This window comes from Bufo bufo, chromosome 1, assembly GCF_905171765.1.
Source record: "Bufo bufo chromosome 1, aBufBuf1.1, whole genome shotgun sequence".
NCBI classification, from domain to species: domain Eukaryota; kingdom Metazoa; phylum Chordata; class Amphibia; order Anura; family Bufonidae; genus Bufo; species Bufo bufo.
In genome coordinates this window covers 482,055,347-482,077,967 of record NC_053389.1, presented here as the reverse complement: position 1 = coordinate 482,077,967, position 22,621 = coordinate 482,055,347, and the positions used below count along the sequence as shown (strand labels likewise).

Here is a 22,621-nt window from a genome sequence, read left to right as displayed (position 1 = left end):
GCTATGCTGTTTGGAAACAGCAAAATGGGACAAACCCTTTAAAGAGGTTCTCCGAACATTTCCTCTAATTAACCCATGGTACTAACCTGTGGAGGGAAGATGTTTCACATAGTACTTACCCTCCCGTGTTCCACCCACGCTGGCATCTCCATTGTGCGCTCTTCCACCTGAGCTTTTTTTTTTCTATTCAGCTGCAATGAAGTCAATGCAGCTGAACAGAAAAGGAACCGACCACATCCGGGTGGGACTTGGGTGGAAGAGAGCACAGCAAAGACGGTGGCATGGGAGGGGAGAGAAGGACGGTAAGTACTATGTGAAACCTCTTTCTTCCTCAGGTTAGTTAGCATGGACAAATTTAAGGAAATGACCGGAGATCCTCTTTAATTTTGATCATTTTGGCACAATAGTTTTATTTAATGCGGCAGAATGCACAGTTAACTATCTAGATGGGCGTTAAGGTTTACTAGAGCGAGAGTCAAGTCTACCATTAAGCAGTGCATTTTGAAAAAATGGAGAGAATGAGAAATCTATACATCTCTGTTTGTGGAGGGGCCACTGGTTAGACCATTTAGATATCAGTGTTAGATTGGTTGGTTATATTTGATTGATTTTATTCTTCATTTAGAGTGCTGCTATTAAAGGACGAGTCTCTTTTAAAACATCTCTTGCAACAAGAGGAAAAGAAAAGGGAGTCCATCAGAACTGCAGAGCTGAAGATCACCAGACTCTCGGAACAGCTGCAAGCAACTGAGAAGTTCTTAAATGCCAATCGGGCGCTTCTGAAGAAATTGCAAGAACAAGTGAGCCCAGTTTATACAGACAGCAAGGGTTTCTAAAATAGTTTAGAGTGTGGTCTGTGCAGAAACATGATTTACATATGAAAACGTTATGGGGTAATTTAGAATTCCCCCGACTACAATTTTCTGGCGTCAAAAGTCAAAAACCTTTGTGACTTTTTAACCACCATTGCTCGGAAATCTAGGTACAAGTGGTGTTTCTACGCCACCCTTGCCACCTTTCTGAAAAGAGGGTCTGGCGAAGGGGGTGGGCCCAGTGAATTTATTAAGTTTCTGACATGAAAGAAAACTGCAATCTACAGCAGCTCGGAGTTGCTGGAGGGTGAGCCTAATTTATGACGATTCCTGCGAGCCAGTCCGAGAGTAGGGCTGAACAAGCAGGAAATCTGAAATGGTCTTTGGACAAAATGTGTTTAGGTAGTCTGAGAAGCAGTGTGGCCATCTTGGGTGGAAGAGTAGAAAAGCATGTCACTATGTACTGAAAGTGTTTTGTTCATGCCCCAGTTAATTTGACTTTTTATTTTTTATCCTTGAACCAGAGGATCGTTATAAAGGGGTTTTCCTGAAATTTGATATTGAGTGACTATTAGGGCTGTGAATTTCCGATTATAGACAGTTTTACTTCTCTAACCCCTTCAGTTTTGGTTATTAAAGGGGCTCAGTGCTCTATTGAGTGCTGCACCCTCTTCATTGTTTACCAAGCACAGATCTGCACCCTTTTGTAGTGGATGTGCTTGGTATTAAATCTAGGTCCCATTGGCTTTTCAAAATGGAATCCATCAGGTGATTTGTATGGAGCTTAGAGCAGCATATGGTTTTCAGATGAGCGGTGTGATTTCAAAGTTAAAAGCAGACTAAATCCTTATAAGACTCCTAGGGAGCAACAGTTAAAACTCTGATTTACTCTCCCCCCCCCCCCCCCCCTCCCCCCCACACACACACAGTTGATTGACAGTTCATCTTGTATCAAGGTCTGTACACAGATGGCTGTCAGTCTCCTATTGCAGGCAGGGTAATTGTGACTCTCCCCATCAAAGCTAGGAGTCCTGTCAGCATCTCCGCTTCAAATCCTATAAACGTATGTATCACAGGGCTCAACTCACGTGACGTGTTTGCTTTAAGTTAAAGGCACACTACTTTTAAGTGTGCGTCTGTCACTAACCCGCTGTGTGCTTCATTCATTTTGCCCGCTCTGATGCACCGTTACCTGCCTATTTTTCAGATTGCTAAAGTAGAGCACAGAGTTGAAGAAAAAAGGACGCTGTCTCTAAAATATGGAGAAGAACTTGCCCGAGCGAAAGCACTGGCTAGTCAGGAGTTAGGGAAAAGAAAGTTGGAACCCAGCAATATGGGAGTGAGTATAACATAGTGGAAGCACGTGTCTGTGCAAGCTTTTGCTATTATGCAGAGCGTTTCATGTCTCTGTATGTGATGCTTGCCGCCTAGTTTTCTACACATGCACAGTGTACCGTAGTAGCATGGCATTTTGCATTGTTGGGTAAGGTCATACACTCCCTGCACTCTTTCCTACTATTCCCACACCCTGTGTGCAATGGGATGGGACTTTCCATGATTTTCCACAATGTTTTTCTTTTTAGGCAAATAAAATGTTAAAGGTTGACACAGCCGTAGTCAGCAGCCCAAAGAAGCAATCTGCAGAGGCTATTGCACAGGAGAAAAAACGACTGCAAGAACTGGAACAGGAATATGCCCTTAAAATCCAAAAACTGAAAGAAATGCAAGCGCGAAAAATGAAAGAGCAGCCTGTATACCACCCTCCTGTGGCAGAGGAGCCGGCGGAATTTGCACTGCCTCAGCCATCATTGCACGACCTTTCTCAGGACAAAATAACATTAGACTCAGAGGAGAATGAACCGGATGATGACGACTTGTCTTTCTCTGTTAAAGAGAGAAGGAAATCATTCCGGGACTCCTGCTCTTTTACTAAACCTAACCTGAAGCATGCAGAGCTTACTCCCTACAAGGAGGTTTCCAACACTCCTTCCAAGATGGCAACAGAAGGGGCAGAACTTTTCTTTGGTATGAATATTGATGAGGTTAGAAGACTTCATTCCAACTCCAGTAACTTAACACAGCTGCTAGCAATGGGCGACCAACTACTGGTGTCTTCAGACAAACTCTCCCCTGGGAAGGTGATTATATCACATTTTATTTTTGAGTCAACTGCTTTTTAATGTGAGTAATCATAGTAGCCGGTCCTCCTGTCACTATTTGTTCACGTACGGCACGTGACTCTGCAATCACTTTGATCCCGAGTCTACCGCTGAGGATAGTGATTGGCTGCAGCGGTCACATGCTGTACGCCACTATCATGGTGATCTGCGGATGGAGCATTGGCTGCAGCATTCGTGCACCATGTACTGGCACGTCACCACTGCAGTTTGTAAACAAGCAGAAGTCCTGGAGATAGAGGTGGAGATGGTTTTAGACCATTCAGAGGCCTGTCCGAAATTTTGAATCTTCAGATGACCCCCTTAAGGACAGCATTTTATATACTCCAGTTCGGAGCATGGCAGATAACACAAAAGGCTTCTGAGCATTCATGAGTAGAATGGTGATCCTCTGCCTCCTGTCTTCCTCACTAATTATCTCATTTGTCACCATATACCCTTAGACCTGGATTTAAAGGTGTTGTCCAGGTTAGGCTCCTTTCACATCACCCTTTCTCCTTTTCCGTTCTCCTTTTCCGTTGAGGAGCAGGAGAACGGAAAGGACTGATTCTGCAGATAACGGAGACCGAACTGAGCGTAACGGAGCCTAAAGACCCCATAGACTATAATGGGGTCCGTTCGGTGTCCGCTCAGAATATGATTTTTGAGCAGACACTGAACGGACCCTATTATAGTCTATGGGGTCTTTAGGCTCCGTTACGCTCAGTTCGGTCTCCGTTATCTGCAGAATCCGTTCTCCTCAACTGAGCCGGAGAACTGAAAGGAGAAACGGTGATGTGAAAGGAGCCTTAAATTAATACTATTGCAGCACCAGTAACAAAGTATCAAAGTATAGCTCAGTTTATGTACCTCTTGTTGCAAGCCTGTGCCACTTGTTTTGCCTCTTCGGCATGTCTGTAGTTTTAGCAGCACACTGAAAACGGAGTTTCCCATGATGCAATAACTTTGAAATCTTGCCCTACCCCATTTGTCATGTCATTGATGATGGGGAAGTGAGTTTACAGAGCGGGGACATGAGTACCATACATGACAGCTTTACAGAAACACACGGCACCCACATGGTCACATTAAATAGCGTGCACATTTTTTTACATCTCTAGGAAATCAGAAGATTACTGTTTTAGTATAAATATTAACTGAACCTACTAGCCATCTCAGGAAAGGACATGAAAGGGGTTCTCTCACCTCATCGCTAGGATATGGCACCAATGTCAGGTGTGGGTCTTACCTCCAAGTCCCACTTCTATCTCTAGAACGGGACACTGTACGGATGCACGGCCACCCTCCATTCATTTCTATGGGAGTTATGAAATTAGCCGAGCACTGGCTTGGTTATTTCCTTATGTCCCATAGGGGTGAATGAAGCAGTGACCACACTTGCATGATACCCTGTCCATCCATTTCTATGGGGTTTTCGACGCTCTTTCAACCTTTCTGGGAAATTTGTTAATTTTGTTAAATGGTTCCCTTTTTGTTTTTTCCGCTGTAGGAGACAGATCCTTTTATAAGACTAGTTTCACACTAGTGCTAGGGATCCGGCTGGCTGTTCTGGCAGTAAACTGCCTGCTGGATCTCTCTGCTTTGCTTGAACCTCTCTGCCTGGCTCCACAAATAGGGACTGGCAGAGATCTGCCCGCACCTTTGCAAATATGCTGAGAATCGTCCGGACCCCTAGCGCTAGTGTGAAACTAGCCTAATAACTTGGTTTTCAGTTACTACTTTTGTTTCTTGCAGGAAATACCTGTGGATGTGGATTTGTTTGCCATGCAGACAAAGCAGACTGATGTAAGACCGCTTCCGTTTGGTCCATATCGCAGTCCTCTTCTGGTTTTTAAATCTTATAGGTAAGAAAAAATAGTTGTAGTCGCATAGGAGTCAGAATAGTACCTGTTTCAGAAAATGTTTAAAATGTCAAAAGCTTTATTTGATGGTGGTCAGAGTGCAGAAAGCACCCCTTAGGCCTCTTTCACACGAGCGTGACTGATTAGGTCCGGATCTGTTCAGTGAAACTCGCACCATTTTGCAAGCAAGTTCAGTCAGTTTTGTCTGCGATTGCGTTCAGTTTTTTCCGTGCGGGTGCAATGCGCATTGATAGACTGAATGCGCACTGAATATGGACTCATAGAAGTATTTAAGTCCACCATCGCCTAACCCTGCCTTCACTAAGGAGAACCAGTCGCTGCTGACGGGGCACAGTGCTTGAGTGAGATCTTTTGTCCCTTTGTTTCAACAGTTGGTGGGGGGTCTCAACACCCAGACCCCTACCAATGCCAACCAATCAAAACTTCCCTATTGATAGCAAATAATTTATGTACCCCGGTATAGGTAGCCATGCCTTTGGCATTTGAGCTGCTGTGACACTACAACTGCCAGCATGCACACTTGTCTGTTTTTTGAACTCCTGTGGAAGTGAAAGGAGGATGGTGGGAGTTGCAGTTTCAGGATAACTGACGTGGTGGAGATTGTCGATCCTTGCTATTGGTAGTCTGAAGCTCAGCCGAGCATGCGTGTGTTCTCAAGGGGAAGAAGGGTATAGGCTGCTACCAAAGGTGTTTGAGGATTAAGCATCGGTCATTCTGAAATACAACTTGCCTGATCCTTCTTTCCCCTGAAATCTGTCTTTGGAGGAGTCTTGGGAAACCACCATACACATTTAGAGGGTTGGTCAGTCCTGCTGGTATTGGTGGATTTGGCAGAAGTTCATCTTTTTTGTACATGCCCCCTACATTTATAATACACATAGATTTTCAGTAGATCTTCTTAGATGTGTCTGAAGCAAATGCAGTTTTTACCATACTTGCTCACTAGATGGCCTCGCGTCACTATACTTTCATGTAAGTCCTGTATGTGTTGTCTACTTGTTTATAGTATTGATAGATATTATGGTCTTGATCACAGCCATGGGGGCATTCCAGATACATGACTGCTAGCTTAGCCACGAAGAGCATACTGATGCTTCTGTCTGAAGTGTACTACGTGCTGTAGAATCTGAAACTTCTATGAACCCTATATCCTGCATTGCGAGGATTAATTTTTTTTTTCTTTTTCATATTTTACAGGTTTAGTCCATATTTTCGTACGAAAGAAAAACTGCTGCTTAGCTCTGTTTCTTACAGCAACATGATCGAACCCAAAACTTTCTTTTGTCGATTTGATCTTACGGGCACATGTAATGACGATGACTGCCAGTGGTAAGTAGTAAAAGCATACCATTTCTTTACTTATTGGAAAATTCACTGCGGCCATGCCAGTGATTGCTGAGCTGACACTTCCTATGTGTTGAGAGGGACCAGGAATCAGACCAGTGGAGATCTGGGGAGTATCTGAAAGGGCGCTGAAGGGAAGTATTGCTATTATTTATTGGCTAGACAACTCCTTTAAAACATTTAGGGGGTCATTTATTATGACCACCTATGCCCAAAAGTGGCATAAAAAAAAGTTGCACTCCCTCATTTTGTCCTCCTGTTCACCTAGGTAAACAACGCTTTTAAACTTAACCCTTGCCACGGAGTACAGTCGAGGGGTGTGGGCAGGGCAACCAGCTCTGCCTATCATTTGCACTAATGCCTTAAATCAGGGATGCTCAACCTGCGGCCCTCCAGCTGTTGTAAAACTTCAACTTCTTCTATCATGCTCGGCTGTAGGCAGATAGCTATAGGCTTTCCGAGCATGCTGGGAGTTGTAGTTTTGCAACAGCTGGAGCGCCGCAGGTTGAGCATCCCTGCCTTAAATGATGATTTGAAATCTACTCCAGCTAGGGACTGAAGTAGATTTCAATCTAGCAGCACAGACTGGATTGCGCCTAATTTATGAAGAGGCTTGTGCCTAGTCATAAATGAGGCGCATCCTCTGGTGGCAAAGGAGATATAAAAATGCCTGTCTTTGATAAATTATGCCCTTTAAAGGGGACCTATTACCTGTACTATCCTGCCCTCCCTGAGGGCAGCATAGTGTAGTGAAGCCGTGCTGGGTTCAGCGGTCTGTTATTTCTGTGATGCCAGTCAATACTTTAATAGTCGAATTCCACAGCACGCAATGGTCTGAGGTTCACCTGGCCGCACCCTCGCCTGCATGCAGACTATTATTGGCAGGTTTCTTTCCTGTCGTGTATAGGAAAGAAACCGGTCACTTATCAGGAGGATGGGGACAACAAGCCTCATCAGACTCCCCTCCCTGGCAGTGCTGGCGTGTGCTGTGGGGCTCAACATGTCTGCACTATAATTATACTGACTGCCATCACAAAAGTGACAGCTGAAAGCACCTCCGTGAGAGCAGCCATAGCACAGGTGACCAGCCTGTCCCTAACTCCTGCTTACTCGAGTAACATGAACATAGTGACAGGTTTATGTTACTGGTGACAGTGATGCAGATAGCCATTAATGTCTTATGCTTTATTCTCTAGGCAGCACATGCGTGATTGTACACTAAGCAGGAAGAAACTATTTCAAGATATTTTGTCTTACAATTTGGACCTTATTGGATGTTCTGAGATCAGCACAGATGAAGAAATTACAGCTGCAGCAGGTAAAATAACCATACTGTTCTGTAGGCCAGTGACCCCAAAACCTAACCATACCTTTCTTGTGAACACCTTGACTTGTAATCCAGGTAAATGCTGCTTTATACACTGCTCAAAAAAATAAAGGGAACACTTAAACACAATGTAACTCCAAGTCAATCACACTTCTGTGAAATCAAACTGTCCACTTAGGAAGCAACACTGAGTGACAATCAATTTCACATGCCGTTGTGAAAATGGGATAGACAACAGGTGGCAATTATAGGCAATTAGCAAGACACCCCCAATAAAGGAGTGGTTCTGCAGGTGGTGACCACAGATCACTTCTCAGTTCCTATGCTTCCTGGCTGATGTTTTGGTCACTTTTGAATGCTGGCGGTGCTTTCACTCTAGTGGTAGCATGAGACTGAGTCTACAACCCACACAAGTGGCTCAGGTAGTGCAGCTTATCCAGGATGGCACATCAATGCGAGCTGTGGCAAGAAGGTTTGCTGTGTCTGTCAGCGTAGTGTCCAGAGCATGGAGGCGCTACCAGGAGACAGGCCAGTACATCAGGAGACGTGGAGGAGGCCGTAAGAGGGCAACAACCCAGCAGCATGACCGCTACCTCCACCTTTGTGCAAGGAGGAACAGGAGGAGTACTGCCAGAGCCCTGCAAAATGACCTCCAGCAGGCCACAAATGTGCATGTGTCTGCTCAAACGGTCAGAAACAGACTCCATGAGGGTGATATGAGGGCCCGACGTCCACAGGTGGGGGTTGTGCTTACAGCCCAACACCGTGCAGGATGTTTGGCATTTTCCAGAGAACACCAATATTGGCAAATTCGCCACTGGCGCCCTGTGCTCTTCACAGATGAAAGCAGGTTCACACTGAGCACATGTGACAGACGTGACAGAGTCTTGAGACGCCGTGGAGAACGTTCTGCTGCCTGCAACATCCTCCAGCATGACCGGTTTGGCATTGGGTCAGTAATGGTGTGGGGTGGCATTTCTTTGGAGGGCCACACAGCCCTCCATGTGCTCGCCAGAGGTAGCCTGACTGCCATTAGGTACCGAGATGACATCCTCAGACCCCTTGTGAGACCATATGCTGGTGCGGTTGGCCCTGGGTTCCTCCTAATGCAAGACAATGCTAGACCTCATGTGGCTGGAGTGTGTCAGCAGTTCCTGCAAGACGAAGGCATTGATGCTATGGACTGGCCCGCCCGTTCCCCAGACCTGAATCCAATTGAGCACATCTGGGACATCATGTCTCGCTCTATCCACCAACGTCACGTTGCACCACAGACTGTCCAGGAGTTGGCAGATGCTTTAGTCCAGGTCTGGGAAGAGATCCCTCAGGAGACCGTCCGCCACCTCATCAGGAGCATGCACAGGCGTTGTAGGGAGGTCATACAGGCACGTGGAGGCCACACACACTACTGAGCCTCATTTTGACTTGTTTTAAGGACATTACATCAAAGATGGATCAGCCTGTAGTGTGTTTTTCCACTTTAATTTTGAGTGTGACTCCAAATCCAGACCTCCATGGGTTGAAAAATTTGATTTCCATTTTTTAATTTTTGTGTGATTTTGTTGTCAGCACATTCAACTATGTAAAGAACAAAGTATTTCAGAAGAATATTTAATTAATTCAGATCTAGGATGTGTTATTTTTGTGTTCCCTTTAATTTTTTGAGCAGTGTATTATTATGCATGTATTGTTTTCGGTGCAGGGCTGCTCCATTCAGTGCACCCGACTTCCCCTGTGTTACCACTACCTGCTATGTGAGACTCAGTCAGACAAAAAGGGGACGGTAATAGTGGAGCGATGCTGCACCAAAAACCTTGTTTAAAGAAGGAAAAAAATAAAAAGAAGAATTTTTAACAGCATGGCTGTTGAAGCCACTGTTCTAGCTAAAAGCTAGGAAAGCTGCTTATTCCTGTGTCTACCACAGGATGTGGAAGTCCATTTTCAAATGGTGCAAACAAGTGCACTGCTCTCCCATGATGTTTTCTCTGCCTTCCTTCAGGCGGATTTGATACTGGGTCTCAGACTGTATTCTAGACCATATTCCTTAAAGGGTTTTTCCAGACTTTTAATATTGATGACCTATCCTCAGGATCAGCAGGGGTCCGACACCCGGCAACTTGCCGATTAGGTGTGTGCGCGTGCCATCTCGAGCGGGAAGAGAGACAGGAGACGGCAAGCGCACATGGCGCATACCTGCTCTACATACAGCTGATCGGCAGTGGGGACGGGTGTTGGACCCATGCCGATCTGATATTGATGACTTATCCTGATAGGTCATCAATATTAAAAGCCTAGAAAACCCCTTTAAGGCCTCATGCACACAACCGTTTTTCGGGTCCGCATCCGAGCCGCAGTTTTTGCTGCTCGGGTGCAGACCCATTAACTTCAATGAGGCCGCAAAAGATGCGGACAGCACTCCGTGTGCTGTCCGCATCCGTTGCTCCATTCCGAGGCCCCGCAATAAAATTGCGGACAAGAATAGGTATGTCTACAATGGGCCGCCCGTTTCGTTCCGCAAATTGCGGAAGGCACACGGGCGGCTTCCGTTTTTTGCGGACCGCAAAAAATGGACGGCCGTGTGCATGAGGCCTAAGGTGCATACCTGTGCTTAAGCTGACTCAGCCATGGGTCACACATTTATCCCACCCTGGACAATGCTTTGAAACATACCAAGGTCTCTGTGTCCTCCAGTGATGGGTGAGAAAAATGGATTTTTGTAAAAAAAAAAAATCCTTTCCTCTTTCAAGAAACAGCACCCACCCTCTTAGCAATTTACTTCTCCATTGGCTTCCTTGGGTTATACTCGGAGTTATCTGCGCTGTTCGTTTCGGATTCGTTCTGCTCTAATTGTTTCTCCTGCTCTGGAACACCCTGATTTACCTTAGTCCCTGTGGGAACACTTTTAACTGCTTAGTGTCCACCTCCTAGTGGCAGCAGCTATTGTGTCCCCCAATGAAGAGGAAAGGGTTTTACAGGAAGTGCCAAGAATGATGTTGAGTTACAGCTATGTAGCTTTTCTTACAAAGGAATTAAAGGGACTTTAGGGCCAGACGTGATCATCTTCACTAGCTGCCCCTGTCAGGCAGGGGCAGTGAGTGGAGCCTCTGGGACCAACAAGGTACCAATGGCACTGCCCTGGTTGCTCTTAGGTGCTTTTTGCACATTTATAAAACATCAGTTTTCTGACTAATGCAGGCACCTAGGAAGATGGGACAAGACCCATGCCTTTCAACACTTGTCAAGCGCACGTCTCAAGTGAGGTGGTTGTATTACAACATATCTGATGACAGAACTCCTTTAAAACAGTTTAACAGCGAAGCATAATTTTTGACAATACATTAATTTCTAATTACGCAATTATTGTAACAGTGACATACTTTGCCACACAGCAGAACTAGGTGGTAATAGAAGAATAGTCACTTGCCGTACCTGTATTGCAATAAAGTGTAATGTTTTCTGGCACAATATTATCCCTACATGACCTCAAGCCTACAGTAGAAGACGGTGCTTTGTGACAGATGTGGATGGCAAAAAGGCAGTAGCCTGTGGTTTCCACGTGTTGGTTTTTCCAGAATTTCCTAAACATAGGAGTCTGATCTGCCTGCTTGCAATGCATGTTTGGCTTTCCATCATGCCCAGTCCTCTCTTCCGTCTAGCAGACTTGAAGGGACAGTAGGCCCGTCTTTTACACAAGTGTTGATTTTGAACACATGTATGATGGGTTATCATTTATTTATTTGTTTTATTTCCCCTCCCCCCAGAAAAATATGTTGACAAACTCTTTGGTGTGAAACGGGATCACATGTCCATGGATCTGATGTCTGTCCTCCTTGTTAGTCATGTCAATGAAAGCCTTCATCACAGTGAGTACGCTTCAAACTCTTGCCTTGATGTGTTAATGGTTGTTTCAGCAAGGTAACCATTGGACATGTGGATCTCCTAGGGGACCCCTGCCCTGGGCTCCCTTTGATTCAGAGTAATGCGCTGAGCTGGTTATATAGGACTCTGACATTAATATTAAATTTCATCTTTGGAAGCCGCTGCAGGAAAAATGCTCATGAGCTGATTGTGGAGGTGTTTTCATTTTCTTAAGGGGTTGCATCAACAGATCTGTAACCCATCAACTTATATTGGGGTCTGCATTACCCATTGTGTGATGGGAGAAACTGGGCTGGCTATTCTTCCAGTCAAGAACAGAATCTGTGATGGATGCCCCCGATAGAGCATCTGAAAGAATCCATGCTTGCATTTTTATATCTTTTGAAACACTTATAATTCTGTCACCTATTTGATGGAGAATAACAGGCAAGAGTACTTAAAATACTCAAACCACATTAAAATATAGATATTTTAAGTACCCTTGCCTGTTATTCTCCATCAAATAGGTGACAGAATTATAAGGGTTTCAAAAGATATAAAAATGCAAGCATGGATTCTTTCAGATGCTCTATCGGGGGCATCCATCACCGATTCTGTTCTTGACTGGAAGAATAGCCAGCCCAGTTTCTCCCATTACACGATGGGTAATGCAGACCCCAATATAAGTTGATGGGTTACAGATTTGGTAATGCATTGTGGTTTCTGTAACGTTCCCTCAAACTGTAGTTTTTCGATCTCACAGCACCCCCCCACACTACCTATAAAGAGAAGCGAAAATGGAAGCCCATGTATTGGAAAAAGCCGTTGGCGAGTAGCAGCAGTGATGAAGATGACTCTTCGAAAGCAATAAACTGTGGTAAGCCTAAGGGATTGCATGTATATGATGCTGTAAAGAACATTGCTGGAACGGTTGCTCTTTGATCTGTTTATTGGTGTGTGAATGGTTATTACTCTTTACAGCACGTCTTCCACAGACCAAGACCAAGGTTCCCATTCATGATGCTGTTGTTACTTCAGAAGACATTAGATATTTCACAAGTGATACAGATGACATTTCCAACCTGGAAGCTAGTGTGAATGAAAACCCTTTAGATATACAGCTATGGATCAAGCTAACATACAAATGCTTAAACCAAAATGAGGGGTAGGTAGCTTTTTGTCTGTATATTTTGCGATTTTGGCAATCTTGTCTGTAATGCGTATTTGTTATTCTAGCCGTTCCGTATCAGTATGTCTTTGGAGTATTGGAGGAAACCGAAGTACCTGGAGGAACCCACGTAAACATAGGAAGAACATACAAAATCCATGCAGATGTTGTCCTTGTTCAATTCAAACCTAGGACCCCAGCGTTGCAAGGCACCAGTGCTAAAAACGGAGCTAGCCTGCTTCTGCTATTAGCAAACGCACAATCACATGGGATCTCTCTATAGATAGACAGATCCAGTACAATTCCTGTAATCTAGGTGTCATTGAAACCTAGTGTGTGCCAGATTAGCCTAGCCCTAGATTGAACTGTTTATACATTTTTAAAACTTCAGGAAGAAAGTCCAGAGTAAAAGTTTTATCCAGATAAGTAGTGTTGAGCGAACTTGTGTTTTTAAGTTTGGCGTCTAAAGTTCGAGTTCAGGTTATCGAAGTATCCCGTTATGGATTCTAAATTCCGTTATGGTCCGTGGTAGCGGAATCCATAACGGGATACTTCGATAACCCGAACTTTAGACGCCGAACTTAAAACACAAGTTCGCTCAACACTACAGATAAGCATATTGTGTTTATGGGGTTTAGCAGTGAGTTCTCTACCAGGGGTTTCAATGAAGGAAACGGCAAGCTGATTTCACCCTGCCTTAAAGTGGCCGAGGCAAAAAAATATCCTACTCAAAATATAAAATTATAAACTGACTTAACTCTTCCAACAATTCTGTTCTAGAAACAAGTGACAGATTATGTGGGATTTAAGATTAACACCTTCAAACCATGCCATAGCGGTATAGTCGAACCCCCCTCACCCCAGCCGAACAGCTGTTTGAGAGGTCAGGATGCTCCTATGAGTGCCACAGCCTCTTCCTAGACTAGTGACGTCCTGTTCATTGGTCACATGACCTAATTGCAGGTCAGTCCAATTCAAATGAATGGGCCTCAGCTGTAGTACTAAGCACAGCTGCAGTGCTCACCGGAGTGCCACGACCTCTTCAAACAGCTGATCGTCAGGGGTGTCGGCTGTCTAACCAGATATTGATGACCCATTCGTGAGGAATAGGAGTCCTGGAAAACCACTTTAATCTTATATATTTGCCAATGAAAGAGTTAAAGTAGTTTTCAGGTTTACTTGCACTATAAGTAGACATGGAGTGGTCGGAGGGTCAAGGTATGCAGGGATTGTCCCCACTTCTGTATTAGAATGTGTGATGGATTGTTTTATTCTGGGTTCTTTGCAAATCCTTTTATGTATTTATGTATTTGCAGATCCGTTATGGATCTGTAAAAACGCTTCAGTTACAATAATACAACCGCATGCATCCGTCATGAACGGATTCAGTTGTATTATGACTTCTATAGCCATGACGGATCCGTCTTGAACACAATTGAAAGTCAATGGAGGATGGATCCGTTCTCAATTGTGTCAGATAAAACGTGTCCGTCCCCATTGGCTTACATTATGTGTAAGGACGGATCTGTTTGGCTCACTGCACTATTATCCCTGGGCGCCGCTCCATTCTCCCGTTATGTCCTCCGGTATGTTCGGGGAGAAAAAAACCTCCCAGGCTGTGAGCTCTGCGCTGCGATTGGCCAGCGCTTCAGCCTAGGAGAAGGAGACGCCCAGCAGAACAAGGGAAGACTCCGCCTACTATAACCAAGTCCCCTAAGTCTCCGCCTACTATAACCAAGTCCCCGAACATACCGGAGGACATAACTGGAGAACGGAGCGGCGCCCAGGGATAATAGTAAGTGCAGTGAGATCCCTGGGCGCCGCTGTATATGTCATGATACTTAGTTCACAATGTCAGGATCGGTGAAAGGTCCTCTTTAATATGCAGTACATATTTGAATGTAAAGTAAAAAGAAAAAACACATCCCATTCTGAACCGGAGTGGCTGTGTCACCGGGTCTGCTTTTAGATGGTTCTGGAATAGTGTAAAACTAGACCTGCTTGGACCTGGGTATACATCTCTCAGCTGATCTAGGGGATTGTAGTGGTTTGTGGAGAATATCCTGTATATGCAGACACAGGCTAATGCAAAAAAACATCTCCAGGGCCAAATGCCCATTATCGGAGCAGTCCTGCACCTAATGGAAACCATTCAGCTTAATATTAAAGATTTGTTATTTTTCCAAAGATGACGCAGCAGTTTTTTCTTAGAACATTTGTGTTATTTATTAGGTTTGAAAGTTTGCGCTTTGTTCTTATCTGATTGACTTTATCAGTAACACTGGATACAGCCAAAAGTCACTGCCTTTTCCCAAGAGAAGATATCTGCAGCCTTAATTTGCAAACCTGCTAAAACAGTGTTCAATATATGTCCTTTGCCAGGGCTTTTTTTTAAACTTTATTTTAGAAATGTTTTGCAGACATGTCTCAGTCAGATAACGCCAAACAGGTTTGATTTTTGTTTTTTTTACGTTAAGTTGCAGATTGCATCACATTTGATGGGAAAGAATTGGCGCTTCACGCAGCGTTATTTTCTCTGGTAAATTGCTGAACTGGACAGAACCTCAGAGACCCAAGTATAAGGCACTGAGGTCCTTTCGTATTGTGGGTGTCCGTCATATGACGGATCCTTCACAGCTTGAATTCAGTTTTCTGCTTGTGTAAAGGAAGATTAACTTGGCCATGGTCTATGGCATTTTTTATTTTTATTTTTTTATTACTTTTTGAAAAGAATTGTTTCTGCAAAGTTTAGAAAACCTACCGGTGAATATTAAATTTGACCACAGAACAAATGCACCTAGTTCAATAGCCATGAAGGGTCTGATCGATAAATAAATCAGTATTTTGCCTTTACTTGCAGGACTTCTTCAGAGTGTTTGGATTCAGCGTTGAATGTTTTATCCCGTGCACTGGAGCATAACAGAGACAATCCTGAGATTTGGAGCCACTACCTCAAATTATTCTCCCAAAGAGGAACTAGAGAAGAAATCCAAGAAATGTGTGAAACTGCTGTAGAGTATGCCCCTTCCTATCAGACGTGGTGGACAGTGAGTATTTAATAATTTTATTTAATATGTGTTATATATATATATATATATATATATATATATATATATATATATATATATATATATATATATATATATATTATATATATTTTAAATTTGAACTGGCCCTGAGAGTAACAAGTGAGGCACAGTAGACAGACTGCACTACATACAGATGCATTAGGAGGCTGTGTCCTTTTTTTTCCTCCATGTCCTGCCTTCTCAAAATTGCTCCAGGAATCCTGATCATTTTCAGCATGTTACTACTGCCTGCCACTGTGTGAACAGGTGTCCTCTCCATGTAGCCCCCAGACTTTGTTTTACTGGCACCCTACTCCTACACAGTGTGTGTATGTATAATATATATATATATATATTCTATGCGTGTGCATGTATGTGAAGAAAAGTACGGTAGCACATAAAAATGTGATTTATTCAACCCAGCGTAAGCAATGTTTCAACTGCTTATTGCAGTCTTTCTCAAGCCATGGCTTGAGAAAGGCTGCAATAAGCAGTTGAAACAGTGCTGACGCTGGGTTGAATAAATCACAGTTTTATGTGCTACGTTGGAGTGCTACCGTACTTTTCTTCACATATCGTTTTGGACCTTGGACGGTGGTCTTCGCCGGATTTGCACCCACTTAATATAGTGTGCTGCTTTTACTATATATCCCTTCCAGGGCCTTTATTGTGCACTGGAAATAAACGGCTCAGCCCCAAAATGGTATACAATGCAAACGGCAAAAGGGGCCACCAAGTGCTGAAGGGTGTAGCAGGTAAAACCAATCTTCAGGTACATTGCGTACTACAGAGAGCTGCCTGATATCAGCACAAGAACTGTCAGCAGCTTCATGACATGACAGAAGCTGTATACAAGCCTACGATCAATAGGGGTGATGGCACAAGACATGAAGGACACCACAAATAACCAGCATTAATGGAACAAATTGTGATAGGAAATGTGTTTAATAGTCTGCACTGTTTTAGACTAAAATACATCAGCCCTGTTCCTGTCGGGTGCCTTTAGCCACCTCTGATACACTGTAGGCCAGTTTCCAGACATGTTTTTGTGTGTGCCGTTCTCATGAAGGTTGTCCTCCCCTATGAGTCTTACCGTATATGTTGAAGGATTTGTCCCATCTCCTGTCATGTCTGCTTTAGTAAATATTTGCATTTTCTGTTAAACAAAAATTCCTGAAACATGTCTTATGGCTAGTGTTCCATTCACTTATTATTCCTACTAGAAGTTTATGAATTGCCTTCTGTCTGCAATAGCGGTCCATCTGGATGTTTCAGTTTGGAGAGCGGGTTGTCCCTTCACCAGTGTGACGCTATCCAGTCAGTGCTAACAGTGTCAGACTCTGCACACCTCCATACTGGTAGCACCCAGATAGACGATTTATTGCAGACTGCTGGCAATTCATTCATAAACCTCTCGTGGGAATAGCACAACATAACTTTGTAAGAAAAGCTGCTTCAGAATTATTACATGTGGAATGCAAGTAGTTAGACCTGTCGGGAGAGATGGCAGCTCCGCTTTTAAGTAAACTTTGTACAAATTAAAAAGATTTGTAATAGGTATGTTTTAAGACTGCGCTGAGATGTATGCGGTTTCACTGTGTTTTCTGTACTAGTGATTGTATATCATTTTCTATCTGCAGTTCCTCACTTTGGAGAATTCCTTTGATGGGAAGGACCAAGTGTGTGGTCGAACATTGCAGTATCTGGTGCAACAAGTTGAAGCAGGAGAGAAATCTGAGCTGCTTTCCCTGCAGTGTCTTCAGGTTTTATTGTACCGTGTACATGTGAACCTCTTCACCGGAAGACTGCAAAACGCTCTTGCTATTTTACAGGTGAGCTGGGTGTTTGTTCTTACTATGATTTGTAAGTGTAGAATATGAGACCCAGCAGGCTTTGTTCTACTGTGCATGTCATGTTTTTTCATTTACACTATAACATGGATTGCTGGAAAGGGACGTGAAGAACTCTTTTGATCAAAAAGAAGACATTATTTTTAGGCCTCCAACAAGTGTAATGCAGAAGTGTTTTTACATCTATGTAACAGCTGCAAATGCCATCTTGACCGTTGGTTTAATCACCTGAACTAACTGCGTCTACAGTTCGTTCAGGCCTATAGACCTGCGATCAGTCCAGGATACGTGACCATAATGTGGTGGTGTTGTAGTTTGGTGATGGCACGTAAGTACACCCTTTAATAGCAGCACCATTTTACATCCATATTTGTGAGCCAAAACCTGGAATGAATTATTAACAACAAAACTATAACGTGAAGCTTTGCACATTTTCTGTGTTCTGGAACCACTCCTGGTGGTGGTAGTAGCAAAATGCTGTCATATGAAAGTGGCCTTAATCTGATCCCACAGCAAGCTCTTCCAGATCGTGGCTACAGGGCATATTGTGGCAGGACTTTTTCATGCCTGCTCCATGACTAGGCATTCTAGGTATACAAGGTTGTCATCTGATTCCTTCACAGACCCTATAAGGTCTTCTAAGCAATTCTGAACATATCACTTTACTAGATTTCCACTCCACCATGCTCCTCTTTGGCTGAGAAACCATTGACTGGGAAATCCACCAGAAAATCTGCAACATCGAGGCTTCCCCCATTTTATCCTATGGAGCTGAAAATTGTCTATCCCTGCATTGTGTTTTACATTCTTTGGGGTAAATAATGTTGTGTTGGGGATTTCCTGTATGAGAATCTCTCCATTCAATTCAATGGGGAAATGATTCTGCAGTGGACAACGTTGCAGAAAAATCCAGACTTTGATGCATAATCAATTCCCCATGAAAATGAATCAAGAGATTCTCATACAGGAATTCTGCCACATAATCCGCACCATATTTCATACCCCCAAAGAAAACCTGCCGAAAGGACGCATCGCTTGAGCTGCGATAGGGAAAGAGCTGCTGCAGAAAGGACATGTCCCTGAGCTGCCAGCCTGAAGAAAATCTAGCAGAGCAATGAATGGAGATTTTGGATTCAAGCAAAGTACAGGGTGGCCCACGAAAAAGTAGCCCGCCTCCAATATCTCCATCCTCTGGAACTCCAGCCGTTCAGAAACTACAACTCCCGGAATACTTCATTCACTTCTGTGGGAGTTAGAATAGCCGAGCATATTTGCATGCTGGGGGTTGTAGTTTCCCAGCAGCTGGAGTGCCGAAGTTTTCTAATACCTGTCCTAGCATTATGCCATCCCCTTTAAGCTCGGGTTCCCATGATGTACGATGATGTATGCAGAGAACCTTTATTTGTAGATTGCTGGCCTTTAACGTTTTTTTTTTTTTTTATGTGATTTACAGAATGCTTTAAAGTCCCCTTGTGAGAAGAGTATAGCAGATCACCTCTTTCCCAAGGATCGCTGCTTAGCATGGCTTTCTTACATTCATCTCATGGAGTTCAATAGCCTGCCTGCTAATTTCTTTGACCCAACAGTCTCAAACCCCTCCAGGATAGTGACCAAGGAGCCGTTTCTAATACCTTGGCAGAATCCCCAAAGTATAATGACTGATCCTGTCATGCTGCTTGCTCTATTTGAAGGTGTGTCACATAATTGCTGGTTTGCTTGTATACCTTTTTAAAAATTTTTCTTTTGTAGTTAATAACAATATTGCTTTGTATTAGGGAATATAGAGGCATTGGGGGGGGGGGGGGGAGATTTTATCATAAGGGTGATATCTGATGTCTGTTTTGCTCGAGTCTGCGTAGGCATACTTTAAACCAGGTTTATCAAATGTCTTTTTTTATTTTTATTTGAAGACTCTTCAAATCCAACAGTTTTGCCTACATAGTCTACTAGTTCTTCCACGCCACATCCGTACTGGAGCGATATTGTGACTCGGTGGTGAAGCTTATGTATATAGCTAACCACACCTACGTTTCAAAACTGGAGAGACTGGCGTAAAAATGCAAAAAAGTTACAATTGTACCGCAAGAAACCCTCAGAAGTTGTAAAGCCCTGTTCTTCAACTTTTTGAATCCAGTATTCTGGAGTTTAGTGTGTGATAAGTTCCCCCCGTTGTCTTTGATTAATGGTTTATGGGTTTTAATGTAGCAGAAATGAAACTTAATATCAAATTTACGATAATGCATAGAATTGTAAGACGCCATAGTGTTTTTAGATGTTGAGATACAGTAGTTCCTTTTAACCAATGCCATGTCTCTTTTCATAGCTGCTGTGTTTTCCTGCTCCGATGACACCTTGAGTGCGGAGGAGAGAATAGAAGTTTGTCTACCACTTTATAAGAATATGATCTTGCTCCACCTTAGGCTGGACAGGTAATAGACACATGTAACACTGGGAGTTTGGACGTCTGCTATGTAGGCTGACCTCTTGGTTTTGCTTCCTTTGAAGGCATTTTGCTGCGGTGAATCTTTGTAAGCAGCTCCTGGAGAGTTCGAGTAGAAACTGTGATCTGCTAGAATCTTTATGCTCTGTGTATATGAAGAAAGGCCAGTTGGAAAATGCCTTGGAGGTCTGGATCACTGCCTTCAGAAGTAATCCTGGGAATGCACAAATGTTCTATAATGTCTGTAAATTCCTAATACAGCAGGTAAATAGTGACATGGAAATTATCCAGTGTTGTGATGTCTATTGCAATCTCTGGTAATACTACAGACAATGCGGCAAAATTCTGAGCTAAAAACGTTTGGGTTTCACTGCTGGGCCCCACCATTCATAAGTATGGCCATCGTCTGTGTGACCATCACTCCACTGTCTGAGACAGAAGGGCTGTAGGGCCAGAGCCCATAGGCAATGAATGGAGTGGGGGACTAGGGGAACCCCGTTCTCATGATCGGTGTGGGTCTCAGCAGTCGATCTACAATGATCATCCACGTGTGGTTATATAAATGTAGTTCATGAGCAAGCCTATTTATGCTGTTCCTTCCCAGATTGCCATATGTTTCTTCTTTGTAGCTCCATTTGTGTGTGTAGTTTTAGTAAAAAGACAAAGGATATCATACTGTGTCAGGCTAAAATCTAACTTGCAAGAAGAGTCCAAGGCCCCGTCCAATGAAGTATAACATGCTTTATGTGGAGCACATAAGCCAAAGAGCAAAAGTTTCTTCATGGAAATATGAGTTTGAGCTCCAGCACCGATGCCATTAAAAATCCAGTCTTTATTGTAGAAGCTTTTTAGAAACCCAGTGGCGTGCATCTTTGAGGAAAAACTGTGCCTAAGAACCCATGTAAGGTTTGTAACGCGTTTCTTGGGGATGTTCACAACTGTTTTTAATATTATGTTACTATGAAGGCTGGATTTTAATGACATTGCTGCTGGAAATCTTTTGACATGTCCTGCTTCACACACCCATCCAAGGAGATGAGGGAGGAGGCAGGGCGGGCAGGCGGCGTGTCACTCACTACGTCATGCACCGGCGCCGCCCACTTTATGAATGAAGCGGGTGCGTGACGTAGTGAGTGACGCGTCGCCCGCCCGTCCTCCTAGCCTGCCTCCTCTCTTTTATGGAATTTAGCTATAAGTAATACAGCTGGATTATACAGGATTATTCTATTTTAACAATGCCTACAGGTTAGATAATATTATACAACAGTGAGCGGGGCCGGTGCTTTAGAATACAGGGACTGCACCGGTCCCCACTGTCATTCCTAATACAGATGCCGCCCCCAGCCCCTTCACACTGCAGGGACACTATTATGGGGGGTGGATCTGTGGATGGCACATAGCATAAGATGCTATATATGTTTCATCCACAGATGCCCCCATAACAGTGCCATCCAGAGACCCGCCCCCATAACAGTGCCATCCAGAGACACCCCCCCCAATAACGGGGTGTGTCATCCACAGATCCCCCCCCCCCCCCATAACGGTGTGTCATCCACAGATCCCCCCCCCCCATAACGGTGTGTCATCCACAGATCCCCCCCCCCCCCCCATAACGGTGTGTCATCCACAGATCCCCCCCCCCCCATAACGGTGTGTCATCCACAGATCCCCCCCCCCCCCCCCCCCATAACGGTGTGTCATCCACAGATCCCCCCCCCCCCCCATAACGGTGTGTCATCCACAGATCCCCCCCCCCATAACGGTGTGTCATCCACAGATCCCCCCCCCCCCCCCAATAACGGTGTGTCATCCACAGATCCCCCCCCCCCCCCCCCAAAACGGGGTGTCATCCACAGACCCCCCCCCCCCCCCATAACGGTGTGTCATCCACAGATTCCCCCCCCCCATAACGGTGTGTCATCCACAGATTCCCCCCCCCCCCCCCCCCATAACCGTGTGTCATCCACAGATTCCCCCCCCCCCCCATAACTGTGCGTCATCCACAGACCCCCCCCCCCCCCCCCATAACTGTGCGTCATTCACAGATTCCCCCCCCCCCATAACGGGGCGTCATCCACAGATCTCCTCCATAACGGGGCGTCCTCCACAGATCCCCTCCATAACGGGGCGTCCTCCACAGATCCCCTCCATAACGGGGCGTCCTCCACAGATCCCCTCCATAACGGGGCGTCCTCCACAGATCCCCTCCATAACGGGGCGTCCTCCACAGATCCCCTCCATAACGGGGCGTCCTCCACAGATCCCCTCCATAACGGGGCGTCCTCCACAGATCCCCTCCATAACGGGGCGTCCTCCACAGATCCCCTCCATAACGGGGCGTCATCCAGACCTCTAGCACAATTCCCTTAAAATATTGCATCAGGTGGAACCCATTCCCCACGGGAACATGCCACAAATTAACCTGGTTCACAAGTTACCCATCTGGGTAGAGTTTAAATACTCTAGGAAGGTGATTTTGAGATGCTTTTCTCATGCCAAATACTTTGCTTGTGATATTAAAAGGGGTTTCTGACTTTTTATTACTGATGACCTATCCTCAGGATAGGTCATCAGCATCTGATCAGTGGGGGTGTGACACCCATGATCCCCACCGATTAGCTGTTTGAGAAGGTATCGGCGCTCCTGTGAGTTCCACAGCCTTCTCTCACCTTACCAAGCACAGCACCGTACATTGTATAGCGGCTGTGCTTGGTA

General features: G+C 44.5%; 1 protein-coding gene across 2 annotated transcripts in view; it reads left to right on the top strand.

Moving 5' to 3' along the window:
• ZFC3H1 (zinc finger C3H1-type containing) overlaps window positions 1-22,621 on the top strand; it is a 74,352-nt gene that overhangs the window by 39,448 nt on the left and 12,283 nt on the right. For both annotated transcript variants that reach the window (XM_040409930.1, XM_040409940.1), the window contains exons 13-26: window positions 626-800; window positions 2,020-2,151; window positions 2,396-2,950; window positions 4,724-4,833; window positions 6,049-6,180; window positions 7,392-7,513; window positions 11,284-11,385; window positions 12,144-12,257; window positions 12,362-12,545; window positions 15,409-15,595; window positions 17,257-17,448; window positions 18,920-19,157; window positions 19,790-19,895; window positions 19,972-20,170. In XM_040409930.1, the coding sequence (XP_040265864.1) occupies window positions 626-800; window positions 2,020-2,151; window positions 2,396-2,950; window positions 4,724-4,833; window positions 6,049-6,180; window positions 7,392-7,513; window positions 11,284-11,385; window positions 12,144-12,257; window positions 12,362-12,545; window positions 15,409-15,595; window positions 17,257-17,448; window positions 18,920-19,157; window positions 19,790-19,895; window positions 19,972-20,170 (2,548 nt within the window). The remainder of the gene's footprint in view (window positions 1-625; window positions 801-2,019; window positions 2,152-2,395; window positions 2,951-4,723; window positions 4,834-6,048; window positions 6,181-7,391; window positions 7,514-11,283; window positions 11,386-12,143; window positions 12,258-12,361; window positions 12,546-15,408; window positions 15,596-17,256; window positions 17,449-18,919; window positions 19,158-19,789; window positions 19,896-19,971; window positions 20,171-22,621) is intronic.